We start from the raw sequence: 24,019 nt of genomic DNA, 5'->3' as shown, positions 1-24,019 counted from the left end.
TGCCATTTTGTTGTTTTCTCATTGTATTTTTGTAGTTCTTTGTTCCTTTCTTCTTGTCTTGCTGTCTTCCCTTGTGAACAGATGACCTTGAAGTGTATGGTCACTTAAGTCCTAACACATTTTAAAAGCACTACATTTTTAATCTTCTACCCCCCTCAACATGTTATATTTTACAACTTTTAATTTATGTATCCCTTAACTAATTACTAATCCCTTAAAATCAATTACTAATTAATTGATTTTACTACTTGTCTTTTCACCTTTTAACCACTTTACAAGTAGTTGAGCTATCTTTACTATCTTTACTGTATATTTGCTTTGACCAGTGAGATTTTTTTTTCTTTCACAATTTTCTTACTTCCAGTTATGGCTTTTTTCCCCCCCAATTAAGTCCTTTGAACAATTCTCGTAAGGCTGGTTTAGTGGTGATAAACTTATCTTTTATTTGTCTCTCCTTCAATTCTGAAATATTCTTGCTAGGTAAAGTACTCTTAGTTGTGTGTGTGTGTGTGTGTGTGTGTGTTTTCCTTTCAGTATTTTAAATATACAGTATTCTCATCTGGCCTGCAAAATTTTTGCTGAAAAATCAGCTCATAGTCTTATGGGTGGGTGTTCCCTTGTAGGTCACTAGTAGCTTTTCCTATGCTGCTTTTAGGATTCTCTTTATCTCTAATTTTTGACATTTTTATTATTATGTGCCTTGAGTGGACCTCTGGGGGCTTTCTGTAGTTCCTGGACCCAGATGCCTTTTATTTTCCAGGTTAAAGAAGTTTCAGTTATTATTTCTTCAAATATGTTTTCTACTACTTTCTCTTTCTTCTCTTTCTATGGTCCCTCTAATGCAATGTTGGTATGCCTGAGGTCTACGAGGTCCCTTAAAATATCCTCGTTTTAAAATCTTTCATTCTGCTCTTCAACTTGAATGATTTCCACTATGCTGTTTTGCAGATCATTGATCCATTCTTTTGCATTCTCTAACTGCTGTTGATTCTCTCTAGTGTATTTTTCAATTATTGTTCTTCAGCTCTGATTGGTTCTTTTTAACATTTTCTATCTCTTGTTGAAGTTTTCACTGTGTTCATTCATTACTACCATTACTTTGAACTCCCTATTAGGTAGATTGCTCATTCCCATTTTGTTTAGTTCTTTTTCTAAGGTTGTTTTCTGTCTTGTTCTCTCATTCTCATCTCTTCATTTTTTCTGACTCTCTTTGTTTCTATGTTTTAGGTTAATCAGCTACATCTCCGGGTTTGAAGAAGTGGCCTTATGTAGAAGGCATCCTGTGGGGCCCAGAAGTGAAATCTCCCCTGGTCACAAGAACCAGGTTCTCCAGGGGTGACTGTGTCTTGGTTGCATGTTACTTCCTTTTGTGGCTGGGTGACAACGGCTGTGGGCAGGGCTGCCCCTGACCTCCTGGGTAGGAGTAGTTTTTGGAGAGTGTGGGTCCCAGCCAAGACTGCACACAGGTGTAATGTGGTGGGAACTGCTTTGGAGGTGGGTACCAGCCCTAGCTTAGGGTGCCTGCTGGGTGTGGCAGGTTGGGGGCCACTTTGGAGGGGGCCTGCTGGGGCAGGTTTGCAAGGAAACGATGGAATGGGGTCAGTGGTGCTGGCAAAGAAGATGGAAAGTGTCAGAACTGGCACCTACCCACACCGGGCCAGCTAGGTAGGAGGGCAAGAAAAATGGAGCCTGCTAGTGCTTCCATACCTGGATAAAGTTCCTACTTTCTTATTGGTCCAACATCATGTTCTGTGGGCATTCAAAGGAGAACTGAAGTTAAATGGACTTTCTTTTCTTACTCTCCATCAGTTTGTAATCACGCTATTCTTCGGTTTGCTTCAAGCTTAGATCATGACTGTTTTATAAAGCTTTTTTTTTTCCAGCTTTCTTGGAGTTTCAAATTGCTTTTATTTTGTAAAAAAAGATTTTTATTTATTTGAGAGAGAGAGCGAGAGCATGCACAAGTGGGAAGTAGAGGGAGAGGGAGAAGCAGACTCCTGGCTGAGCAGGGAGCACAAAGTTGGGGTTGATTCCAGCACCCTGAGGATCATGACCTGAGCTAAAGGTAGATGCTTAACAAGCCACCCAGGTGCCTCTTGAATTGCTTTCTTTTTTTAGAACTTGTTCATATAGAATGCTGTGCTATAAAACATACCCTCCACTTTCCCTGTTCTCAAATATAATAGTACTGCATGGAATAATTCCTCCTCTCCCTATTCCCCTTTATGAAGAACCTCTAGAGAAATCCCATCACCTCTTCTATTCTGGACTGGCTGTTCTTCAATTGCCATCTAAGGTCTTCCTTACACTGATTCTCACTGGATGAATCCACTACTCTATGGATCTCATGTATTCCTCTTTGTTGGTTTACTTCACTTTTTTAAAGATTGATTGATTGATTTAGAGAGAAAGCACTTGTATGTAAGTGCTGGGGAGGGGCAATCCCAAGCAGACTCAACTCCTCACTGAGCAGTGAGCCTGGTGGTGTGGGGCTCCATTCCACAACCCAGAGATCATGACCTGAGCCTAAACCAAGAGTCAGACACTTAATCAACTGTGCCACCCAGGTACCCCTTGTTTTACTTAATTCGATATATATTCAAGTAACTAAGGAAATAGGGAGATAAACTTTCTGAGTTTTTAAATGTCTTTATTCTAACCTCATATCTGACTGACAGCTTGGCAGGATATTGGAAATCTGACTTCAAATCCATTTCCCTAGAGTTAATAATGAGAATCTAATACCACCCCAATTTCTGTTGTTATTAAAGGGACCTGGTTTTTCCCTCTGGAAGCTTTTAGTATTTGTTTTTATTGATTTTTTAAAAAAATTTTGAGATGACATGTTTGTTTCTTTTACTTGGCTTTTTTCAATCAAAAGACTTGTATTCTGTATTATTTCTTTATTTCTGTGGGCAGGACTGGAGGGAGCATAAGAGGCTAGGGGGAGAGTCAAGTTCTATTTTTGTTTATTTGCTGGTTACACAGGCATGTTGTGTTTCCCCCACAGAGAGAAACAGGGATCCCAAGGAATCTTACTGGGTTCTAGTTCTTTATACCCATCTTATCATCCCAGTCTAATTCTCTCCATTTTGCAATTATATCTGTGATTTCCTCTCTCCCTTCTTTCTTCTCCAGACTCCAGTTAGTTGTTGAAATTTTTGAATTGGCCCTTTATGTCTCCTCTTTCCCTTTCTCCTTAGCTTTCTCTCCTTCCCTGTGAGATGTCCTAAACTTTAGTTTTCAGGACTTATGACAAAATTTTAAATTTTGGTAAATTTAACTTTTTTTTTTAAATAGGCTCCACTCCCAGCATGGAGCCCAGTATGGGGCTTAAACTCACAACCCTGAGATCAAGACTTGAGTTGAGATTAAGAGTCAGACACTTAACTGACTAAACCACCCAGGACTCCTCTACATTTTAAAATGCTAACAACTCTTTCTGGTTAGCTTTCTGTTTTCATAACATTCTATTCTTAGTATATAATCTCTCTGAATATAATAATGTTTATAGACTTTATTTTTTAGAACAATAAAGAAAAATTGAGAAGACAATACAGAGTTCCCATATGCCCTACATTATATTAGCATTTGTTACAATAAGTCAACATTGATACATTATTATCATGTATGAGAGACATGTATGAGAAACAATACTTTATTCACATTTACTTAGATTCTGCCTAATAACCTTTTTCTGTTCCAGGATCCTACCCAGGATCTCATATTCCATTTAGCTGTCATATCTCCTTAGGCTCTTTTTGGCTTTAACAATTTTGCAAACTTTGTTTCTGATAACCTTGATAGTTTTGAGGAGTACTGGCCAGGTACTGTCTAGGGTGTTTCTCTACTGAAATTTGTCTTAGCATGCTTTATGGTTTGTTATTTTGTTTATGCTTTTGAGTAAATGCCAGGATGCACTTTACTTTTGGGAACCAAGTAGGAAGTCAACTGGTCCATTGTTCTATATACCAACCTTCAATGAATCCTCATTTCTAATACTTCCCATCAGAACTGCCAACCCTGAGTTTATTGCTACTCTGGGATCCTGCTGAGAGAATAGAGAAGAGTAGCTCACTTCTCTACTGTGGCCCATATACAGCCCCTCATTTTGGGTTGTGGTTTCCTTAGCCTGCTTCTACTTTCTATCTTATAGAAATTGGAAATCACTTGACATTCATTTTTTTTTCTATCCCTCTCTACCATTCCATTCATTTTCATGTGTTTATTTCCTTTAAATTCCTATACCTTAAGTTCAGAGAAGTTTGGGACAGAATGAGAGAACAATGTATCTATTCAGTCTGTCAACTTTTACCTGAAGACTGCACAAGTCTACTTGTTAAAGAAAAAGAAAATTTCTCCTAATAAATGAAGTATAAATGTCTTCCAACTCATAATTATAGTTTTGTTATTGTTTGTAATTATCTTGATATGGGTTTAATTTATATTCCTGTCAGAGGTTTTATTAAAGATTCTAATAAAACTCAGTCAGGAATAGGGTCCCCAGAGAAAAAAGAATTCACTGATATAAACCTTTCATGAAGAGACTATGTGGAGAGTCATGGGCAGGTTAAAGGAAAATACAAAGGAATGATGAGGCACCAGGAACAAGCAACAAAAGGATATCCTTACAATCCCTAGAGCCAGAGGGACTAGGAACTACAGAGAACAAACTGGTGGTTGCCAGAAGGGACATGGGTGGGGGATGGGTAAAACAGATAAAGAGACTTAAGGCTACATTTATCATAATGAGCACTGAGTATACAATTGTTGAATCACTGCACCATCCACCTGAAACTAATAGAACACTGTATGTTAACTATAGTGGAATTAAAATGAAAAAAATTAGTAAAAAAATCAATAAAATCATACCGCTTATAATAACAATAAGAACCTGATGTTTTAGTGGCAATACAGTTCAAATATCAAATATTTATGATGTGACAAAACATAAGTAGGAATATATAATGTTGGGGGTACCTGGGTGGCTCAGTTGGTTGGATGTCTGCCTTGGGCTCAGGTCATGATTTTAGTGTCCTGGGATTGAGCCCCGTGTCTAGCCCTATGTTGGGCTCCCTGCCCAGCCCTTCTTCCCCACTCATGCTCCCTCTCTCAAATAAATGAAAAAACAAACAAATAAATAAAATCTAAAAAAAAAGGAATATATAACATCGGACATTATTATGCATAATGATCCTAATTAAATGTAAAGAACTACAAAGAGTTCTCATTCTCATGAATACTTTTTAAAGGGGAACAATAACATGTAGCACATGAGTCTAAAGATAATTAGGACCATCATGCAAGTTAAGACAAGTCTGAAGACTATGAATGTAAAATAAATAATAACCAAACGTGGAAATTTATTACTTAATAAAAGTAATTAAAAAGTAATTAAAAATCTACGTCATACTGTATTACACATAGAATAGTGGTAACCATTAGGTTTCAGTGACTGGGAGCATCAAGAACTCTGGGAATACTGGTGAGGTTTGTTTCTTGATCTGGGTGCTGGTTACACAGATGTACTCACATTGAGAAAATTCATTGATTGGTGGCTACACTTATGATTTGTGTTTTTTTGTGTGTATGTGTCCTATTTCAACCAAAAAAAAAATTTACCAAAAGTGACAGTAGCCATGAATACAACAAAAACAAAAACAAAAAAAACTATGTCAATGTATTTTTATGTCCTTCTTCAGGCATCCTCACTAACAAGTCAACAAGCATTTACTAGAACAGCTAAAACAATGATAAGCATTCAACAGACTTGAAAGACAGACCTTAGCTTCAAGGAATTTGTGATCTGCTTAGGAAAACCAAATATTTAGGGATGCCTGGGTGGCTCAGTGGTTGAGTGACTACCTTTGGCTCAGGGTGTGATCCTGGGGTCCAGGATCAAGCTCCACATTGGGCTCCTTGCAGGGAGCCTGCTTCTCCCTCTGCCTATGTCTCTGCCTCTCTCTCTGTCTCTCATGAATAAATAAAATCTTAAAAAAAAAAACCTAAATATTTAGAAATGAAATTAAGAATATTAACAAGTAACATATCAGTCTATGAAGAATGCTACTGTAAGAACAGATCCAGTACTGGTAAGTACCTGATTCTTACTGGAAGGCATACATATAAACATATAAAATATTTATATCTCTATATATGTAAGTATAGATATACTCCCCAATTGGGCTCTTTCTGTTGGGGATAGGTCAGCTAGGCCAAGTAGACCAAATGTCTGGTTTCAGAAAGTGTTTCAGTGTTTGCCATGGTTGGGCAAGGGGGAGCACCCCCTCCTTTGCTTCAATGGGAGTAGCACTGTTTTATCCATTTTATACTATGGGTTCTATGTTTTCATTTAACAAAAGGATCTCGTTGTTAAAACGAGTTTAAAAACCACTTTTCTACAAATCCGACTTCTAGATTTATGTATCTTATCTTACAGTGGAAAAAAATTAAAAACCTCAAACTCTAAAAATAAAACCCATTTTTAGAAGGAAATGAACATTACCTGAAGTAAAGGGATAAAATCCTCCTGTTCTAGAGAGTTGCAGCTGGGCTTTGCTAGCAGACAGATAAACTTAGAGGCGTCATCATGATGGTCATTCAGCAACCTATGAAAGAGACAACCGCTTAGAAAGACAGCTACTGTGAACAATATCTATAATATCAACAGTTGGTAATTGCAGCCTGAACTGAAGGCCGTTTAGATCCAGAATCAAGGTCTCTCTTTCCAATGATTAAAAAATAGGGAGTTTTTATATGTTCTTGATTTTGTTAAAGGGACACCTCAATAAAAGCTCAACAACAAAATGTCTTATTTTTGTAAAATGCTTCTGTGGCTGATACCACAGTCAGCTGCACTAGTGTGGGTAAAAATACACCTGAGGGAGAATGTCCATTCAGGTTTAGCACAGGACATCCAGACCCAGAACTCCAGAGCTACCCACCAGCTATCCAGGAGAGAATACATCAGTTGAACTACAATGCACCACATAAAATAAAAACTTCTGTTTGTCCAGGTTGGCAGATATATTCAGGGCCAACCAGATAGGAGTCTTCTCAAATTAGATTTTGAAGGACCAGGCTGGAAAAAAAAGAATGAATGCCATTTTAAGTCTTTAAGTTCTAAGAATTCCTCATGTCCAGCTAAATTACTGAACATTTCCACTTAGTAACTATACTCTGATAACAAAGTCAAAATATCAAAAACCAAATTAAAAAATCTTCCTTCCAAAGTCAGTCCTTTTCACGGACATCTATTTTTGTTAAAAGTGGTACCATCCTGAGTTATCTGAGCTTGCAATTTTGAAGTCATTTTAAACTTATTTCTCTTCCTATTTTCTCCACATCCAATTGGTTTCCACATTTTCTTATTTGTTTTTCTTTAATCATTTATTGAATGCTAATTGTGTGCCACATACTGTGTCTGGCCTTGAAGATACCTGGGATACAAAGAAAATAAGACACAGTCATGTGCTCTGTAAGGAGCTTACAGTGTAGTGAGAGAGCTATACCAGTAAGATTATACTACTGTGACGGCCACAACAGAATAAGCATGGGTGTCACAGAAGGACACAGGAAGGCAGTGAGATTCCCTAAAAAGGTGAAGTGGGAAAGAAGGACTTTGTGGGTCAAGAGGGTTACATGTACAAATGTCTGGTGTGAGAGTGCATGGAATGTTCTGGCACTTACAGACGTAGGGACGGTAAGAGAAGGGGACAGGAGCATGTAGAATTGGATCTTCCTTCTCAGCAAGGAATTAGATTACAGAGCAAACAGAAGAGCTCAGATTGAGGCTAGACTGTATTCTTTTATAAGCTGTTCGGTGACTAGTAATTCACATGTGACCTCTTAGTTTGCAAACAATAATCACAAAAGTTGAAATGTGTAATTTGGAGAAGAGACTGTGAAGCCATTATTTTAGCCTACTTTTCGTGTATGTTCTAAGGTTCTCACATACAGAGAGTTACTTAGAGGGGGACCATCTCTACCCCAACCGACCCTCACTCCCTAGTGGCTTCTACTAGGTTCCACTTAAGGTGCTGTCTTTGCTTATCTTACAAGGATTTTAGCTGTCTAGTAATCATGGTCAGACTGGGAGCTTTTTAAATTTAATTTATTATTATTATTTTTTAATTGTAAGTTTGCTTTCCAATAATTCGTTACCGGGATATACAAATATATTTGGTTTTCACATTTTATTTTATTTTATTATTTATTCATGAGAGACAGAGGGGGGGGGGCAGAGACATAGGCAGAGGGAGAAGCAGGCTCCATGCAGGGAGCCCAACATGGGACTCGATCCCGGGTCTCCAGGATCACGCCCTGGGCCAAAGGCAGGCGCTAAACAGCTGAGCCACCCAGGGATCTCCTTTTATGTTAGGTCAGGGAGCCTGGATTGTAGCCTACTCGGCAAAAGAATTTTAACTTGGACAGTGACACAATCAGATGTGTTTTTCATAAATAAGCAAAAATCCAGCCAAGGGCTTGAGCATATGTGGTTGCAGTGGGAGACAAAGAGAAAGGGGCAAATCTAGTTGAAATGAGAAGGACATGGCAGTTGCTGGGTGTGGAGGGGTGAAAGGAAGGGAGAAGTCCATGATGACTCCTGGTTTCTAGCTTGGATCCCTAAGTGCCTGGAATACAAGATGGGTATACAAGAATCTTAACAAATATATCCTCAAGATATTTAACAAATATTTCCTGAAGATATTATATAATCCTTTGATTATATAATTCCCCTTTTCAGGGATCCCTGGGTGGCGCAGCGGTTTGTCGCCTGCCTTTGGCCCAGGGCGCGATCCTGGAGACCCGGGATAGAGTCCTGCGTCGGGCTCCCGGTGCATGGAGCCTGCTTCTCCCTCTGCCTTTGTCTCTGCCTCTCTCTCTCTATCTCTGTGACTATCATGAATAAAAAATAAAATAAAAATAAAAAAATAAAAGAACAGTGCTTCAAAAACTATAAAAAAAATTCCCCTTTTCAAAAATGTTCAATAGCTCTCCACCACTTATGTGAGGAAGTCTAAATGCCTACGTTGAGCATATAAGGCCCTCTGCAATTAGGTGGGAGTGTACCTACCTACCTATCTTACTATTTTGCTAAAGGAAACTTCCATTCCAGGCAGCTGGCCTGATCCACCATTCTCAAAGTATGTCATGTACAATCTTGCCTCTGTGCCATTTCTCATGTGATTCTACTCTCCTAGAATACCACCCCTCCCAATTTTGCTATCTGAATGCTGGCTATTCTTTAAGGTCCAGCTAACAACTCACCTCTTCAAAAAGCTTTCTCTTGGAACTAAATTCTTTACGGATTTTTTTTTAAAGATTTATTTATTTATTTTTATTTGTGATAGACAGAGAGAGAGAAAGAGGCAGAGACACAGGAGGAGGGAGAAGCAGGCTCCATGCCGGGAGCCCGACATGGGACTCGATCCCGGGACTCCAGGATCACGCCCTGGGCCAAAGGCAGGCGCCAAACCGCTGAGCCACCCAGGGATCCCTCTTTACTGATTTTTGTACTGTTTAATTTATATGTATTATATATACCATTGTACTGTTAGTTTTATTTCTCTGGCACCAAAAGGGCAGGCACAGTTATAGATAGATCTTTTCTTCCTTAGCACCAGCATAGTGACTTTCACACAGAAGATTCTCAAAAATGTGATCTAACAGATATATACTTAAACTGACTTCATTTGTGATTATTAAAGCTATATTATAATTTGTATATTAATTCTCCTTATCATTCTTCAGCATATCAAGGCCACTACAGTTAAACAGATATACATTTCAGAAAAAGATGAGTATGTAGTAAGTGCTAGAAAATGGTTAGGATGATCACAATAAAAAGATGGTGAGATCTTTGGAAAGGAGCACTTTCATAAAGAAAAGAGGACACATGAGAGATACGATGAAAATAAAAAGGCAAATCAAGAATGGCTTTTTCCTATGAAAAAGAAAGAAAAGGTGAGTTATGATTTATAAGCCAATAATAGTGGCTGGTGAACTCTATATGGAAGAGAAAAGGAGATAAATAAGAGTTGTGGAAACTGGAGAAAATAAACATAGCTATTCTAAACTGGTATCTTTCAGGGCTCTTACAAAATATTGTCTTGTTAAGAGACAAATGAAATGCTAACATTAAAAAAAAAAAAGGAACTGGAAAAATATTACTGTTTGAGAGGAGCTCTGTTGCAAAGCTGGTAATCTAGAAGCTCAAAGAAGCTGTGGACCAATGTCTTTCCCCTAAAAATGTCCTGACTGTAAGCAAATAGATGTCAGAGTATAGATAGGAAACAGACAACGGAGAAGGGAAGGGATGGAATGTAGAGGCAGGGGAGCAAGAGTCTGTTCAGGTGTTTATCTTCAAACCATTAGGAGGAGGGCTAGGAAGCCTCCTCCCCGTGAGCACTGGGATAGCAGAGAAATTATTTCTTGTTATCCTGTGACTTTTTACATTTGACTTTACTTTTCAAAATTATGTAGAGCCTATTATTGGAGCAAGTCAGGTTGTATACATATATACCAATGTTTTAATTCTGTGTCATTATCTGCCAGTTATTTTTTTGTATTTGAGAGAGCTTAATGTACTATACTTGGGCCCAAGTCATTTTATGCAAAGGGTAAAATTTGTTAAAAATTGCAAAAATAAACACATCTTCAAGGTCAGTATGATAACTCAAACCATCATGCTTAGCTGCTTAGTCTCCCCAAATAGCCATATTAGGGTCTCCCTTAAAGCACCCTTGCTTTTAAAAAGCATTTTAAAAACCAAGAAACAGACTCTTAATTATAGAGAACAAATTGATGGCTTCTGGGGCAGAGAGGGTGGGAGATGGGTGAAATAGGTGATAGGGATTCAAGAGTGCACTTGTGATGAGCACCGGGTGTTGTATGGAACTGTTGAATCACTGTATTGTACACCTGAAACTACTATTACACTGTATGTTAACTAACTGGAATTTAAATACAAACTCTAAAATAAACTAAAATAAGCATTTTAAGAGCACCAAAAGAAGCTCCCACTAGAGGGCGCTCCAACCATTTTAGTATAGGGCTGTTAAGATTAACGCTTGAATATAGAGACATACTTATCCATTCACGGAAATTTTTTTCAAATGAGAAAAGACAGGGACAGTTGCCCATGCTATATGACTTCATAAGCAGTTTCCTGTAGTTACATAAAATGAAGGCTTGTGCTTCAGGTCTTTTTTCCCCCTTTTGCTTTTGTAGAAATAGCTTTTCCCTAGAGATAAAATTAAAATGATCCATCTCAATAAAAGAACACAGCTGTTGTGGCCGCGGCTGCTGCTCTACCCCGCCAACATAAAGGTCCACCTGATGTCAGTGACATATAGTCTTAAGACAGAAAAACCCTGGCCGCTACTCAAATATTATGTAGTTTGCTGCAGGTCAGTCAAGTTGGTTAACAGCTTTCCTTTGCTGTAGTCAGCCTCAGGCTCACAAATGTAGGGTCCTAGAATATTCAAAATTACTTAAAATGTAAGAATTTACAGTTCTTTCTGGCACGTATCTCTTACAGAATAGACTACTTCCTTTTTTCAGTCTCCCAGCTTATTCAAAGTTCTCTCTCAAACAACTGTAAGAATCATCTCACTTCTTGCTACTTTCAGAGACTGTTAGATGACTGACAATGCTGATCTCAACAGCTAAAGACACCTCTGACAAGGGCTGTACAGTATCTCTATTCTTTTTACCCCTGGTACATACCCCAGTTAAGGCCTTTTCAGGTCTGACACACACTGGAGTGAAAGAAGCTAGATGAATGAAAGAACGTGTACACATTTCAAGTTCTTGAATTCTGTTACTGTTACATGCTGATTTAAAATAACAATAATAATTAATAATAGATAATTGGACCACCCAGCTGAAGTCTTGGCTTTACAGGTGGGAAAAGGAGAGGGAATCCAAGCCGACTTCTCTACTGTTCAGGCCCTAGGCTCTATTTTCTTCCTGTAGATTCTAGGCTGCCAGAAACACCAGTGATAAATACCCTCAGGGAAAATGCCAATTCTTTTGCTGGTTCACTCCTGTTAATTAGTGTTCATACTATTTCTAGCTTCTAAGAAATTTCTTTATAACTGCTTATCCATACATTTTCTTAAAAAGGCATTTCTTAGATTTTCACCAGCAATTTTCTCTTTGCTACAGGAGAGGTGGAATGGTGATCACAGCAGTGACTGTAAAGTGTCATCTAGATGGTGTATAAGGAATGATTCTTGTGGGGTCCTTTTGGTTCTTGGTATTCAGACAACTTAGAACTATTCCTTGAACAAAATCACTAAAATTCACCTGGAAAATGTGACGCATTTTAACTTTTAGCCTTGGTGTGGTTCTTTAAAAGAAGTTCATGAACTGGTAAAATTCTATATACTCTAATCACTATAGTTATAATGTAATGCAGGAAGAATTTGGTGAACTCAACTTGCTGCTATATTTTTAAAAATAAGAATAAACTTATTAATCACCTACTATGTTCTCAAGCATTATACTACTGAGGACTTTTAGGTGGCATGAGAGGATTAGGAGGAATCTGTATGCTGAATTCTGCTATTATACGTTGATTTTAAACCCCAGAAACAGGGATCCCTGGGTGGCACAGTGGTTTGGCGCCTGCCTTTGGCCCAGGGCGTGATCCTGGAGACCCGGGATCGAATCCCACATCAGGCTCCCGGTGCATGGAGCCTGCTTCTCCCTCTGCCTGTGTCTCTGCTTCTCTCTCTCTATGTCTATCATGAATAAATAAATAAAATCTTAAAAAAAAAAAATAAAAATAAACCCCAGAAACGGTATTTAGCCCAAAAAAGGTGAGGAGAACATATATAAATAAGGCTGGTCGGTTAAAAGAGGTAGAAGGGGCAAACTATGACATTCTCTTAAAATGTATAGCTATGTCAAGAAATAACTTAGAAATATGTCAAGAAAGGGAGAAAAAAGAAAGAATAAATTCAAGAAAATTTCCCAGAGATGAAATAGGTGAAGAGGATTAAGAGTACATTTATGATTAGCACGGAATAACGCTTGTTGAATCACTATATTGTATATTTGAAACTAATATAACATTGTAGGTTAATCATATTGGAATTAAAAAAAAGATATACGTATTCCTTTGTTTCTTAATTGGAGCTTTCAAAAAGTGATGATTAAAATCTACTTGAATTCAGTTATTTTTAATAAATCCACTAGATATAATTTTAATTTGGATCATGAGAATGAAAGCTGTATTTCTCACATGACACATGTGTATCTGCTCCCCTTAACAGTCTTTACTTTCATGTCACTAAGACCCAAATTTAACAAGTAAAACTAAGAAACTATCAGTTACTAAAGAAGGTATCTTTGAAGATCTTTTTACTGCTTAGAGACTTGTAAGATAAGGACTACAGAAAAAATTTGTGTGTGGTTATAAATAGTTGTGAATCACTAAATTTTACTTGTTGAAATAAAGGGTAAGGGAAAATTAATAAATGAGTAAAATAAGTGACCTTTATAAAGGATGTTGTGAGAACCAGATAATTCTTTGCCTAGTCGCCTAGCCCCAGAGTGACTGCTCATATACTTACTTTCTCCACATGGCAATGAACGACTGTGCGGACACAAATCCTGTCCTCTCTCCCCCGGCAGCCCTGAACATGGGTGCTTTCCAATAGAGAGGACAGCCGCAGAGCTGCAAATAAAACACAGAGACAGTGTAAGCCAAGGGGCGATGAAAAGGTGACACAGCCAAACAATGGGCCTTTGTAGCTTTTACACTTCATGTCACAGTGGACAGAGTCAAATATATCAGCTATGGCAGATTCAGAGAGGACAGAGGGGAAACAAGAGGATTACAAGTTTAATGAAGGAAAGGGAAATCCATTTACCTTTTCTCCAAGTTCCTTTATGGTGATGTGTCTTTCCCTTTCCCAACAGTTAAAGCAACCAGTTTGCCTTCCTACCACTCTGACATAGTATATTTTCTACCTTCTAAAAACAAGAATGACTGAATGTCATAGTTGTATATGCCCTTCCTTCCCACTGCAGAAAAATAGAGTCACATTTATTACTTGGTCACTTGGTGTTAATATACTCTCCAACTCATCTCCCTCTCTCTCCTTTGCCTATTACATTATTAAGCCCCTGGGTCAGAAGAACCAGAAGAATCTAGATTGCTCAAGAAAATAGCTATTTACTTAAACAGTTACAATTCAGGTAAAAGATTAAAGATAAAAATAAAAATGCTAAAAAAAAATGCTATCATTTATTTAAACATTAGAAACTACCACAAATGGGGATCCCTGGGTGGCTCAGCAGTTTAGTGTCTGCCTTCGACCTGAGGCATGATCCTGGAGTCCTGGGATCGAGTCCCACATGTGGCTCCCCGCATGGAGCTTGCTTCTCCCTCTGCATGTGTCTTTGCCTCTCTCTCTCTCTGTCTCTGTGTCTCTCATGCATAAATAAATAAAATCTTTAAAAAAGAAAAGAAAAGAAAGAAAGAAAGAAAGAAAGAAAGAAAGAAAGAAAGAAACTGCCACAAATGTCTACATCTTCTAAAAGCCTGAGGAGGAACTGGGAATGAATATAAAACTACAATATATAATACATAATACTCTAAAGGTGTTTTTTTTTTTCTTTAATAAAAAGCTCTTTCTTTCAATTAATTATACTCTTACAAAAGAGTTCTTACCAAATTTGCCTGCTTTTTCCTAGTAGGAAAATTCTTACGAGTAATAATAATATCTAAATAATAACAGAGAAATAGCCTCCATATGTTCCCAATTTTGTACATGCATGTAAGACATATTCCCAAACTTGGAATCCTTCAGAGTCACATCTTGTTATTAAGTAGATAGTCTTATTATTCATATTAGACACAGGGTCTGTTGGACCTTCATCATGCTACAAAGGGAAGCATTTCCTTTGGAGGTTGACTAGATGTGAATCCACATGAGGTTCTGGTGAAGCTGCTCCTGGTGTGAGGCCTCAGTGCATGGGAATCCCCACAGAAGTGTGAGGAGCACCTGGTCTGAGGTTATGAGGCTGAGTTACGCTGAAAGAACACCCCAAGGCTGCTGGATTCATGTTGGAGATGAGGATATGGAAGGTAAGATTTGATCCAAGGAAGGTAAGTACAGGGCAGAAATCATAACTGCTCCTGTTGGGGCCACTAAAGCATGTTCTGCAAACAGGGTGGAACTTCAGATTTCTTAAGTCCAGAGGTCAAATACCTCCACTGAGGTCAAGAATGAGGGAAAGGTGTTGCTTAGTAACCAATGGATTTTGTTTATTGGGTAAATTATGATTGCCAAAGTACAAAGCTCACAATTAATATACTTTGGGTGGTAAACTGTCAAATCCACTTTCCAATCCCAATCCTCCCTTTCATGCAGAATGGTAGTCTGCCAAGAAAATGCTCTTAGATGTGACAGGCTACTGGCAACTGTGAGGAAAGCTTGAAAGAACAGTCTGTATTGTAGAGGTGGGGGTGCAGAGTCCCAAACAGAGAAAATAAGTACAGGGAGAGATTGGAACTGGCTTGCCAAAGTGCTTAAAACTCCCACCATTATAGTCACTCATGGATTTTTCAGAATTGGAAGGAATCTTCTAGCTCAACCCTGGGAAATGGTCACTAGCCTAAGCTGAAACACTACCGGGGACTGTGTGCTTTTTACCACATTCTGTGGAGCTACTTCCACTATTAGACAGCTTTCCTTCGCTTGGATTATAGTATTTTCTCTAGAAGACTCCTGTTAAAATGCATATGTATCAGCTCCTAAGGAGTAGTAAGTTGGTGAGAGATTGGCACACAAATTTATTATGACTCAAAGGCAAACTCATAAGAGATAAAGTATACAATGGGTATGTTTTAAAATAGATTGGGGGCGCCTCAGCGGCACAGTCGCTTAAGCATTTGACTCCTGATTTCCGCTCAGGTCATGATATCAGAGTTATGAGATCAAGCCCCACATAGGGCTCTGTGCTCAGTGAGGGGTCTGCTTAAGTCTATCTCCCCTTCTCCTCTGCTTCTCCTCCCACTCTCTCTCTCAAATAAATAATCTTTTAAAAAATAAAATAAAGTATATTGGAAAGGGCTGGCCTCTTTTTCTCATAATGGGGCACCCTAAGTAGCCATATGTCAGGCAGCATGAGAGTATTAGCCTTTGGAGAAAATGGCAGAGGAAACAAATGCAATGCAGACATTATACTTTGGCTATTAAAAAAAAATGTATGGCTGGCTGTATCTGCTTAAAACCAAAGAATTAAGATAAAAGGAGTTAGGAGAGGGGATCCCTGGGTGGCGCAGCGGCTTAGCGCCTGCCTTTGGCTCAGGGCGCGATCCTGGAGACCCGGGATCGAATCCCACATCAGGCTCCCGGTGCATGGAGCCTGCTTCTCCCTCTGCCTGTGTCTCTGCCTCTCTCTCTCTCTGTGACTATCATAAAAAAAAAAACAAAAAAAAAAAAAACAAAAAACCGCTTTAAAAAGGAGTTAGGAGATAAGAACCTAAAAAAGTAAGTGATATTAATCTGAGGGCAACAGAATAGAGACTTTAATACCAGAGCACAGAACAAGCCAGTGTCAAGACTTTTTACAAAGGAAAATAATGGATGACAAGTGGGGATATGGAGGGAGATACAGAAAATAGGTTTAGGAAACTCAGAGGAGGAGGCAAAAGTCAGTCTATGGTAATCAAAGTTGATGGAGTAAGGAAAATCTAACACCTATAAATTTGATCTAAGAATCATCCAACAACAAAGAATTAAAAGCAAGGTTGTCTAAAGAGTCACACAGGAGGAGATGATTGCTTAATACCTGCAATGTTCTTTAACATTTTAAAATGTCTTATGCCTATTATTTCATTTGATCATCACATGATCCCCATGCTGAAGAGGGCAGGTATTTTCAGCCCATTCTGCAGATGAAGAAATATAGGTACTGAGAAGCTGCCTTACACGACACAGAAATGATAGGTCAAGAGAGTGCTACCTCAGCCTGAAGAGAGAAGCTGATGGTCTCTGTACAGTTCAGAAGACACTTTCACTCCTTCTTCAACTTTCTGCTAAAGGCTAAAACTCCATGGTTGGTCTTCTGGCCCAGAGGACAAATGCTTTTCTTACTGTTTCTCAGTGTATGTTCCTGCACTGCTTTTCTCTCTTAGATTCATTCTCTATATTAATTTCTTGTCATCACTTAAAGCTGTGGCAAATAGTACACACTACATATTGAGAACTTAATCAGAAATGGATATTAATCTCTCCACGGATGTTGGAGGTCAGGGATGAATGAGTTAAACTTCATCAACAGATGCAGATTTCATAAACAAAGCATTTTCTTTGCACTTCAAAAAACAGACCCTAGTATCTACTACAATTGTCACTAAGACTGCAAACTCAAGGTGGTTATCCAAATGGCTTTATAGACTATAAGAACTCAGGGAAGTCTTCATTTATTGCTGCAACCCCCTCTCTTCATTGTCCCTTAATGGCTTTCTTCTCCTTTACCTACAACCAACTTGTTACGAGAATATAAGCACATGCAGTGCAAGTGCTACAGACATGGAGCTCACTGCCTAATGGCAGGGAAGACTGAGCTGCATGCAAAAAATAACTGAAAATAGGATTGCTTAGTGAGTGTTAATAGCCATAGCCAAGTAAAAGCTAGATTAAATGGGAATTATCTAAATCCAAGAAATAATTACATAAATTTTTCAAATAAGCAATTTTTAGCTAAACTTGTGGTGAGCACAGTGTAATGTGTAGACTTGTCAAATCACTACATCTTACACCTGAAGCTAATGTCTAACACTACGTGTCAGTTATACATCAACAAAAATATATAATCAAAAAATAAATGATTTTTAAAATGAAGAGGCAAAATTTAATAAAATGTACTGACAGAGTAAGGCAAAACACAACAGTATCAGCCAAGGCACTGTGATACCTACTGAGGTCATTATATACCCATCTTCATTTTTATATGCAATGTTAGTTTTAACTTTTTGGAGGTATGAGCAATTTACCTTGCTGCCTGAGCTGACAATTAAGGTCTAAGAGGAATCAACATAAATGCTTGGTATGTAGGGTTATAATCAAGTATGATTCAGACAAGTTAATCACATACGTATATGTATACCGGCTATTGTGTCACATGATGATTATGTATTAGCAGTAAATTGCTATATAAATGACAGTTACTATGGCTAAACAAAATTTTCTTTTTAAATTTCTCTACGTTGTCAGCTTCTACACTGGCAGTTTTTCCTGATGTCACATAACAGATTGATGCTCATTACTTGTAAAATAGCAAAGTCTTTCCTCTGACTCCCCAGCATGCAGAGACCCCTACCCTGACCGGACTACACTCTTTTCTACGCTTCCCTTGACCATCTGTGGAGTCCTTAGGTTTTCTTCTTTCCTCTACTGAATCCATGGAATGCTAGAGGGTTATTGAACCATGGAGCAGGGCAGGCCTACCACGGTAGAGGTGGAAGGGCCACAGCAGGAGGATGGAGACAAGGCTGTGGAAAGGTAGAACAGGATCCTCAGTCAGGAGATGGGAATATTCAGAGGAGAAAGGTTGATCTACGGAACTTGTAGTCCAAACAGAACAGGCTAGAGGTCTCTGACAGGGAGGCACAAATCACTTGGATAGGCTGTCCAGGTGTGGTATGCCCAGCACACCAGGGAACTACTATGCCCCTGAATCTGGACAGTTTCTCCTTGTCTGCCTGCCTGAAGTAGACCACAGAACTGCTTGTTTCTCTCACACAGACTGTTAGCATGTTAGAAATAACCACTTGGCATTTATGCAGTTAATGTGTTATCTCTAAATGCAGATTAAATTCAGCCTTACTAAATTCTGTCTCCTGGATTTAGATTCATAATTCCACCCCATTCAGACAATTTACCATCTTGGCTCATACAGTTGCCATCTCTCAAAGCTTTTGGTAAGAAAATGCCAATGCCCTGAAAGAACCTGTAATTTATTTGGGTGGATATTGATTGGAAGTTAGCTAATGGCATGTCAGCATATGTTCAGGGGAGATAACACACAATACAAACAGCACAATGCCCAGAGTTAGAGGACTAGTCTCCTGACATGTGCTGGTTCTATGACTTCAGGTTAAGTACTAATAGGACTTCAGTTTCCTCAAGTCTAAAATAAGATTGGAAATAGGCAGGCTTGGGATCCCTAGGTGGCGCAGCGATTTGGCGCCTGCCTTTGGCCCAGGGTGTGATCCTGGAGACCCGGGATCAAATCCCACGTCGGGCTCCTGGTGCATGGAGCCTGCTTTTCCCTCTGTCTGTGTCTCTGCCTCTCTCTCTCTCTCTCTGTGACTATCATAAATAAATAAAAATTTAAAAAAAATCTTTACTTAAAAAAAAAAAAAAGGAAATAGGCAGGCTTTTATTTCTGCAATGAGAGTTTGCTTTTCCTTAGAAATATCTAAGAGATCAATAGGCAAGTTTTAAGATAGGGGAGGAGTGACGGTGAGAATAAAAGAAAGAATTCCTTTTCATTTCCCCTAAAATCACTCTATTTACAAATTATTTAACAGCAGTAACAAATGTCTGAATGCATGGGGTCTTAGGAGTTTCCACTTGGTATACTTGCCCACATGCAACATTTAGTAGTGTACTAAACCCCTCTGCCTCTTGAAGCACAACCTGAAACCACTGCTAAATCCTGAGATACGACTTGATTCTTCAGTTTGCATGCAAGATAAAAATAAAACTCAAACAAAACGAAGTGCTGCTATAGATGGTGAGCTGGGGCATACTGCTGAGTTGGGGAATGGCATGATCAAACATAACCTGATGCTCATGCTCAGTATTAATTGTTTGAGGAGGAGACTGGAGAGGTAGCATCCAGTTACTGAAGATGTTCAGTAGTCCCAGAATGAAAGGCTAAGATCCTAAATTAGAAGCAGTTGGGTATATTGGAAAGTATCAAAGACTTGGTTCCTAGTGGTGAATCCATTTATTTCTGAGTAGAATTAGTATTGAGCTGGCCCAATGATTCCTTGTCTGACTTCAGGGCAGAGTGATGATCAATGGGTGAGAACAAAAAAGACATTTATACTCAATACAAGGGAAATTTTTCTAACACATTAGGCTATTTAATGATGGAACAGGTTGCTTGACAAGATAGTGAGCTTCCTGTCACTGAAAGCATTCAAGCAGAGAATCAATTTATGTGTTGATGATGTCATGGATGAAATTCCTATATTAAATGGGAGGATGTCCTGGGAGACTATTAAGGTTTTATTCAAACTTACGGAGTTCCATGAAATGGATGGCATATCCAGGATGATATAGATGGATCAAATAAAATTTTTCAACATGGGGGAAAAACCTAGCCATGCTTAAAAACAGAAAGCAAAGAGACAGTGAGGAGAGAGAGAGAGAGAGATTAGGATTGCCAGAGAAAGAGAGATTATATATCATTTAGTAGTTATATTACCTTTGCAATTTTTCCCATTTCATAGATGTCTGCTTTCTGATCTTCAATATCCATGAAAGCAGTTTCAATTTTGCTTAGAGTCTGTTCATGGTTACTGCAGGCATCTGGGAGTCCTTCGGGAAAGTAGAACTGTGGAATGTTTATGGACAATGGTGCATTCACAACATTATTCACATGAGGAACAGGGGAGAGAGGTCGGGGACTACTTGGAAAGGTGGCTGTAGGTGGAAGTGGCGTTCCAGGTTTCTTTTCTGGTTTATTTTGAATCTGGAAGGAAAATGTGATTATGAAACACAAAAATTCTCAACAACATATATTTCTTGAAAGTCCTCATCAGTAATAAGTAATAAGAATAGAGACAGCAGAGATGAAGAAATCACTCTATTACTAGGGTGATAAGTATGCTTCTAGGGAATGCCTATCCATAAAAAATAAACACATTAATTATCTGTCAATATTCGAATGTAAACAGATTTATGCTTTAAAAATCCTACAGTAGGGATCCCTGGGTGGCGCAGCGATTTAGTGCCTGCCTTTGGCCCAGGGCGCGATCCTGGAGACCCGGGATCGAATCCCACATCAGGCTCCCTATATGGAGCCTGCTTCTCCCTCTGCCTATGTCTCTGCCTCTCTCTCTCTCTGTGTGACTCTCATGAAAAAATAAATAAAATTAAAAAAAAAAATAAAAATCCTACAGTACATTTTCCCATCAATTATGTTCTGGACATTTAAGAGCAATGTTAGCTGACATATTAAGGAGTATTCAAATGTATTCTTAGTCTGTTGGAATTGGAGTAGTAAATTCTTTCTGAAGACTGTTCATCTTTCTGCACATTTCTACTTCTACTTTGACAGGCAGATAAGAGTAAGTTCTTTTAAAATGCACACATCTAAAATATATTGGTGGGGGGTGTCTTTTCACCTTCTTGTCTCTAGTTTGACTTTGTTTAGGTAAAATCACTGCCAGTCCCTGATGCAGAGAAAGCCTTTGTTAAGAAAATTAAAGCACCTTAGTTTTGGAATGTCTCCTATCAGGTTGATTTACTTGCCCCTTGGGGCATGTGATTTTTTTTCTATGATACACACTTCTTTCATTTTTGGTACACTCTAATAATAGGCAGGGATCATGGTCATCAATTTCATTGCAGCCAAACTCCCTTCAGAGTTTATTAACTCATTTATAGTTTATATCCTTCCTTTGTCCAAAAAAGATTTCATGTGGTATGCCATAAAGAAACATAAGAAAGGACAGTATAAAGGGGGGACAGGCAGGCAATGAGGAGATTAAGATTATCCATGATTTAGGGAAAGGGGAGGGGAGGTTCACTAACATTCAGGTAAAAGTCTACTTTACCAATGAAGACTAAATTTAGTTTGGAGATTCCTAGCAGAAAAAGCAAAAAAGATTCTAGAGTTTTAATTTCTTCTCTTAATTTTGATCAAATTATCTATCAAGGCTCATGAGCATGGCACTGTGTTAGATACTACATAAAGTTATCAAAGAGTGACTGTTGATCATCATGAACACAAAATATTACCCAAATGTTAACTTTCCTTAAATAATCCGAATGCCACTCCTAAAGTTTGAACAATGATTTATTTCTAAGTAGTAGATCTGAATATCATATTTCCTTTTGACATATGGGCTCATAACAGATCTATAAACTCAGGATAAAAATCTTGGCTACCCTTGAGAAGCATAAGTATTACAGGAAGATAGCTTCATTCACACAAATATGTGATGAATATGATTTAGTCTTTTGTCACACATGGCACATTCTTAGATTAATATCTGACACTAATACATAGAGTCCGCTCATATATTAATACTACTGGGGATATAAAGACCAGTTGGTCATACCAAGATTTTGCTGCAGTATAAGCATGTCATCCCTATAAAGCAACAGTCAAAGAAAACATGGCACAGAGAAAAGTGAGGCTAATGAAATATGAAAAACGTAAAAGAAAACAGTGATGGCTTACTAGCTCTGTGACCTCAGGAAAATTACTTAACCTTTTAGAATTCAGTAATAAAAGCAGATTATAACACTTCTTGGAAGTTGCTGTGAAGATTAAAGGCAATTACAGGACGTAACTAAAATAGGTAAAGGGTTCAGAACTGTGCTAGACACAGATATGTCCTTATTTAAGAGCCAAAAGGCTAAAGGGTGAGGTTCTTAAAAGGCTAAATATAATTTGGCATGGTCCTTCAGATTCAACAAGAAATAATTGTTTACATTTGTAAAACAATTTAAAGTTTACAAACCACTTTTGATTTGACAAATTGATAATTGGTTTGTAAACATTTCTCTCTGCTTTAATGCTAAATCTGTAAATATTATTACATAGTCCCATGAGACAGTAACAGCAGAAATTGTTCCTAATCTTCTACAGGGCATATAATTCTTCAGGGGCTTTACATTTATATATAATAGGTCATTTATATTAGTGTTATCCCCTTTCTATTATTCTATGCTGAAACAGGTCTGTGAGACTACAAGTGTACAATCATGAAAATTCTTTTTTTGTTTCCCCAAAATGTTTCCCATGGTGTGACATCCAGGCAGTTATAACAGTAGGATTAAGACCACTGGTGCCAGTGGGGATGAAACCCAATAGTTTAGTGAACACACACGAGCAGAGGTTTAAAGCAAGGCCTTCTATGATAACTCTACACTTTTGCTTCGACAGAAGTAACAATTGAGAACAAACCCTGCTATCTGTCCAAGTTTTTATTTAAATGGGTATTCAATTATATAATCTACTTTGCTTTCCTTAGTGTACCTCTTACCATTAAGCAATTCACTGATAGGAAAGTATTTATCAATTCATTGGTCAATCCCATATTTAATAAAATTGATGTTAATATTTAAAAGGGAAAAGAAAAAATGCATTTATTTTGCACTTTTATATGTTATTAATTTACTTTCCACTGAATTCAAGACACATAATTTAAAGTAGTTTAATAAAGCTGACCTTTATAAATACTATAGAATAAGACAGTTAAATAAAATTTGGCAGATTTACTGGCAAGTTCAGCATCTGCTCATTTTGAATAGAATGGTTTCATTCAAATTGAGAAATAGCATTAAAAGAGAACTATATTAGGGAAAAATGTCTCAATTCTCCATTTCATTCTCCATTTATTAGCCTATAAATATAGTATCATTTAGTTAGTACCCTTATACTATTATGTCACTGTAGCATTTCCAATATTTGGCCATTTTTTATTTTTTTAAAAAAAGCAATTTCATATGGTTCACTCAATCTGAAATCACTCTGAATCAGAATAACTATGAAACTATGGTTTCTTACTGGATTCTGGGTGGCCATCACTTGTATGACCCTTGATTTGTATTGCATTCAAGGTAAGGCAAATTGTTTGATACAACACTGGCTCTAGGTATAAGCAAGTAAGCATGGGTTCTGCAAAGTTATCATCATAGGCAGAAATGACTCAGTATCACAGCTTGCTGAGGGAGGACATTCCTTCACAACCCAGAAATTAATTGCCATCCTTTGTTAGTTTCATACATTATATCACACCCACACAATT

At 38.0% G+C, this 24,019-nt stretch overlaps 1 protein-coding gene across 5 annotated transcripts in view; it reads right to left on the bottom strand.

Moving 5' to 3' along the window:
- Nucleotides 1–24,019, bottom strand: part of PPP2R3A (protein phosphatase 2 regulatory subunit B''alpha) — a 196,316-nt gene that overhangs the window by 99,510 nt on the left and 72,787 nt on the right. For 3 of the 5 annotated variants that reach the window (XM_072726915.1, XM_072726916.1, XM_072726919.1), the window contains 3 exons: nt 20,464–20,730; nt 13,584–13,687; nt 6,506–6,608 (listed from right to left, as the gene is read on the bottom strand). In XM_072726915.1, the coding sequence (XP_072583016.1) occupies nt 6,506–6,608; nt 13,584–13,687; nt 20,464–20,730 (474 nt within the window). The remainder of the gene's footprint in view (nt 1–6,505; nt 6,609–13,583; nt 13,688–20,463; nt 20,731–24,019) is intronic. The other 2 variants (XM_072726917.1, XM_072726918.1) reach the window with 1 other exon arrangement.

The sequence above is a fragment of the Vulpes vulpes genome, chromosome 11 (assembly GCF_048418805.1).
Source record: "Vulpes vulpes isolate BD-2025 chromosome 11, VulVul3, whole genome shotgun sequence".
NCBI classification, from domain to species: domain Eukaryota; kingdom Metazoa; phylum Chordata; class Mammalia; order Carnivora; family Canidae; genus Vulpes; species Vulpes vulpes.
This window is presented reverse-complemented; position numbering and strand designations above follow the sequence as displayed.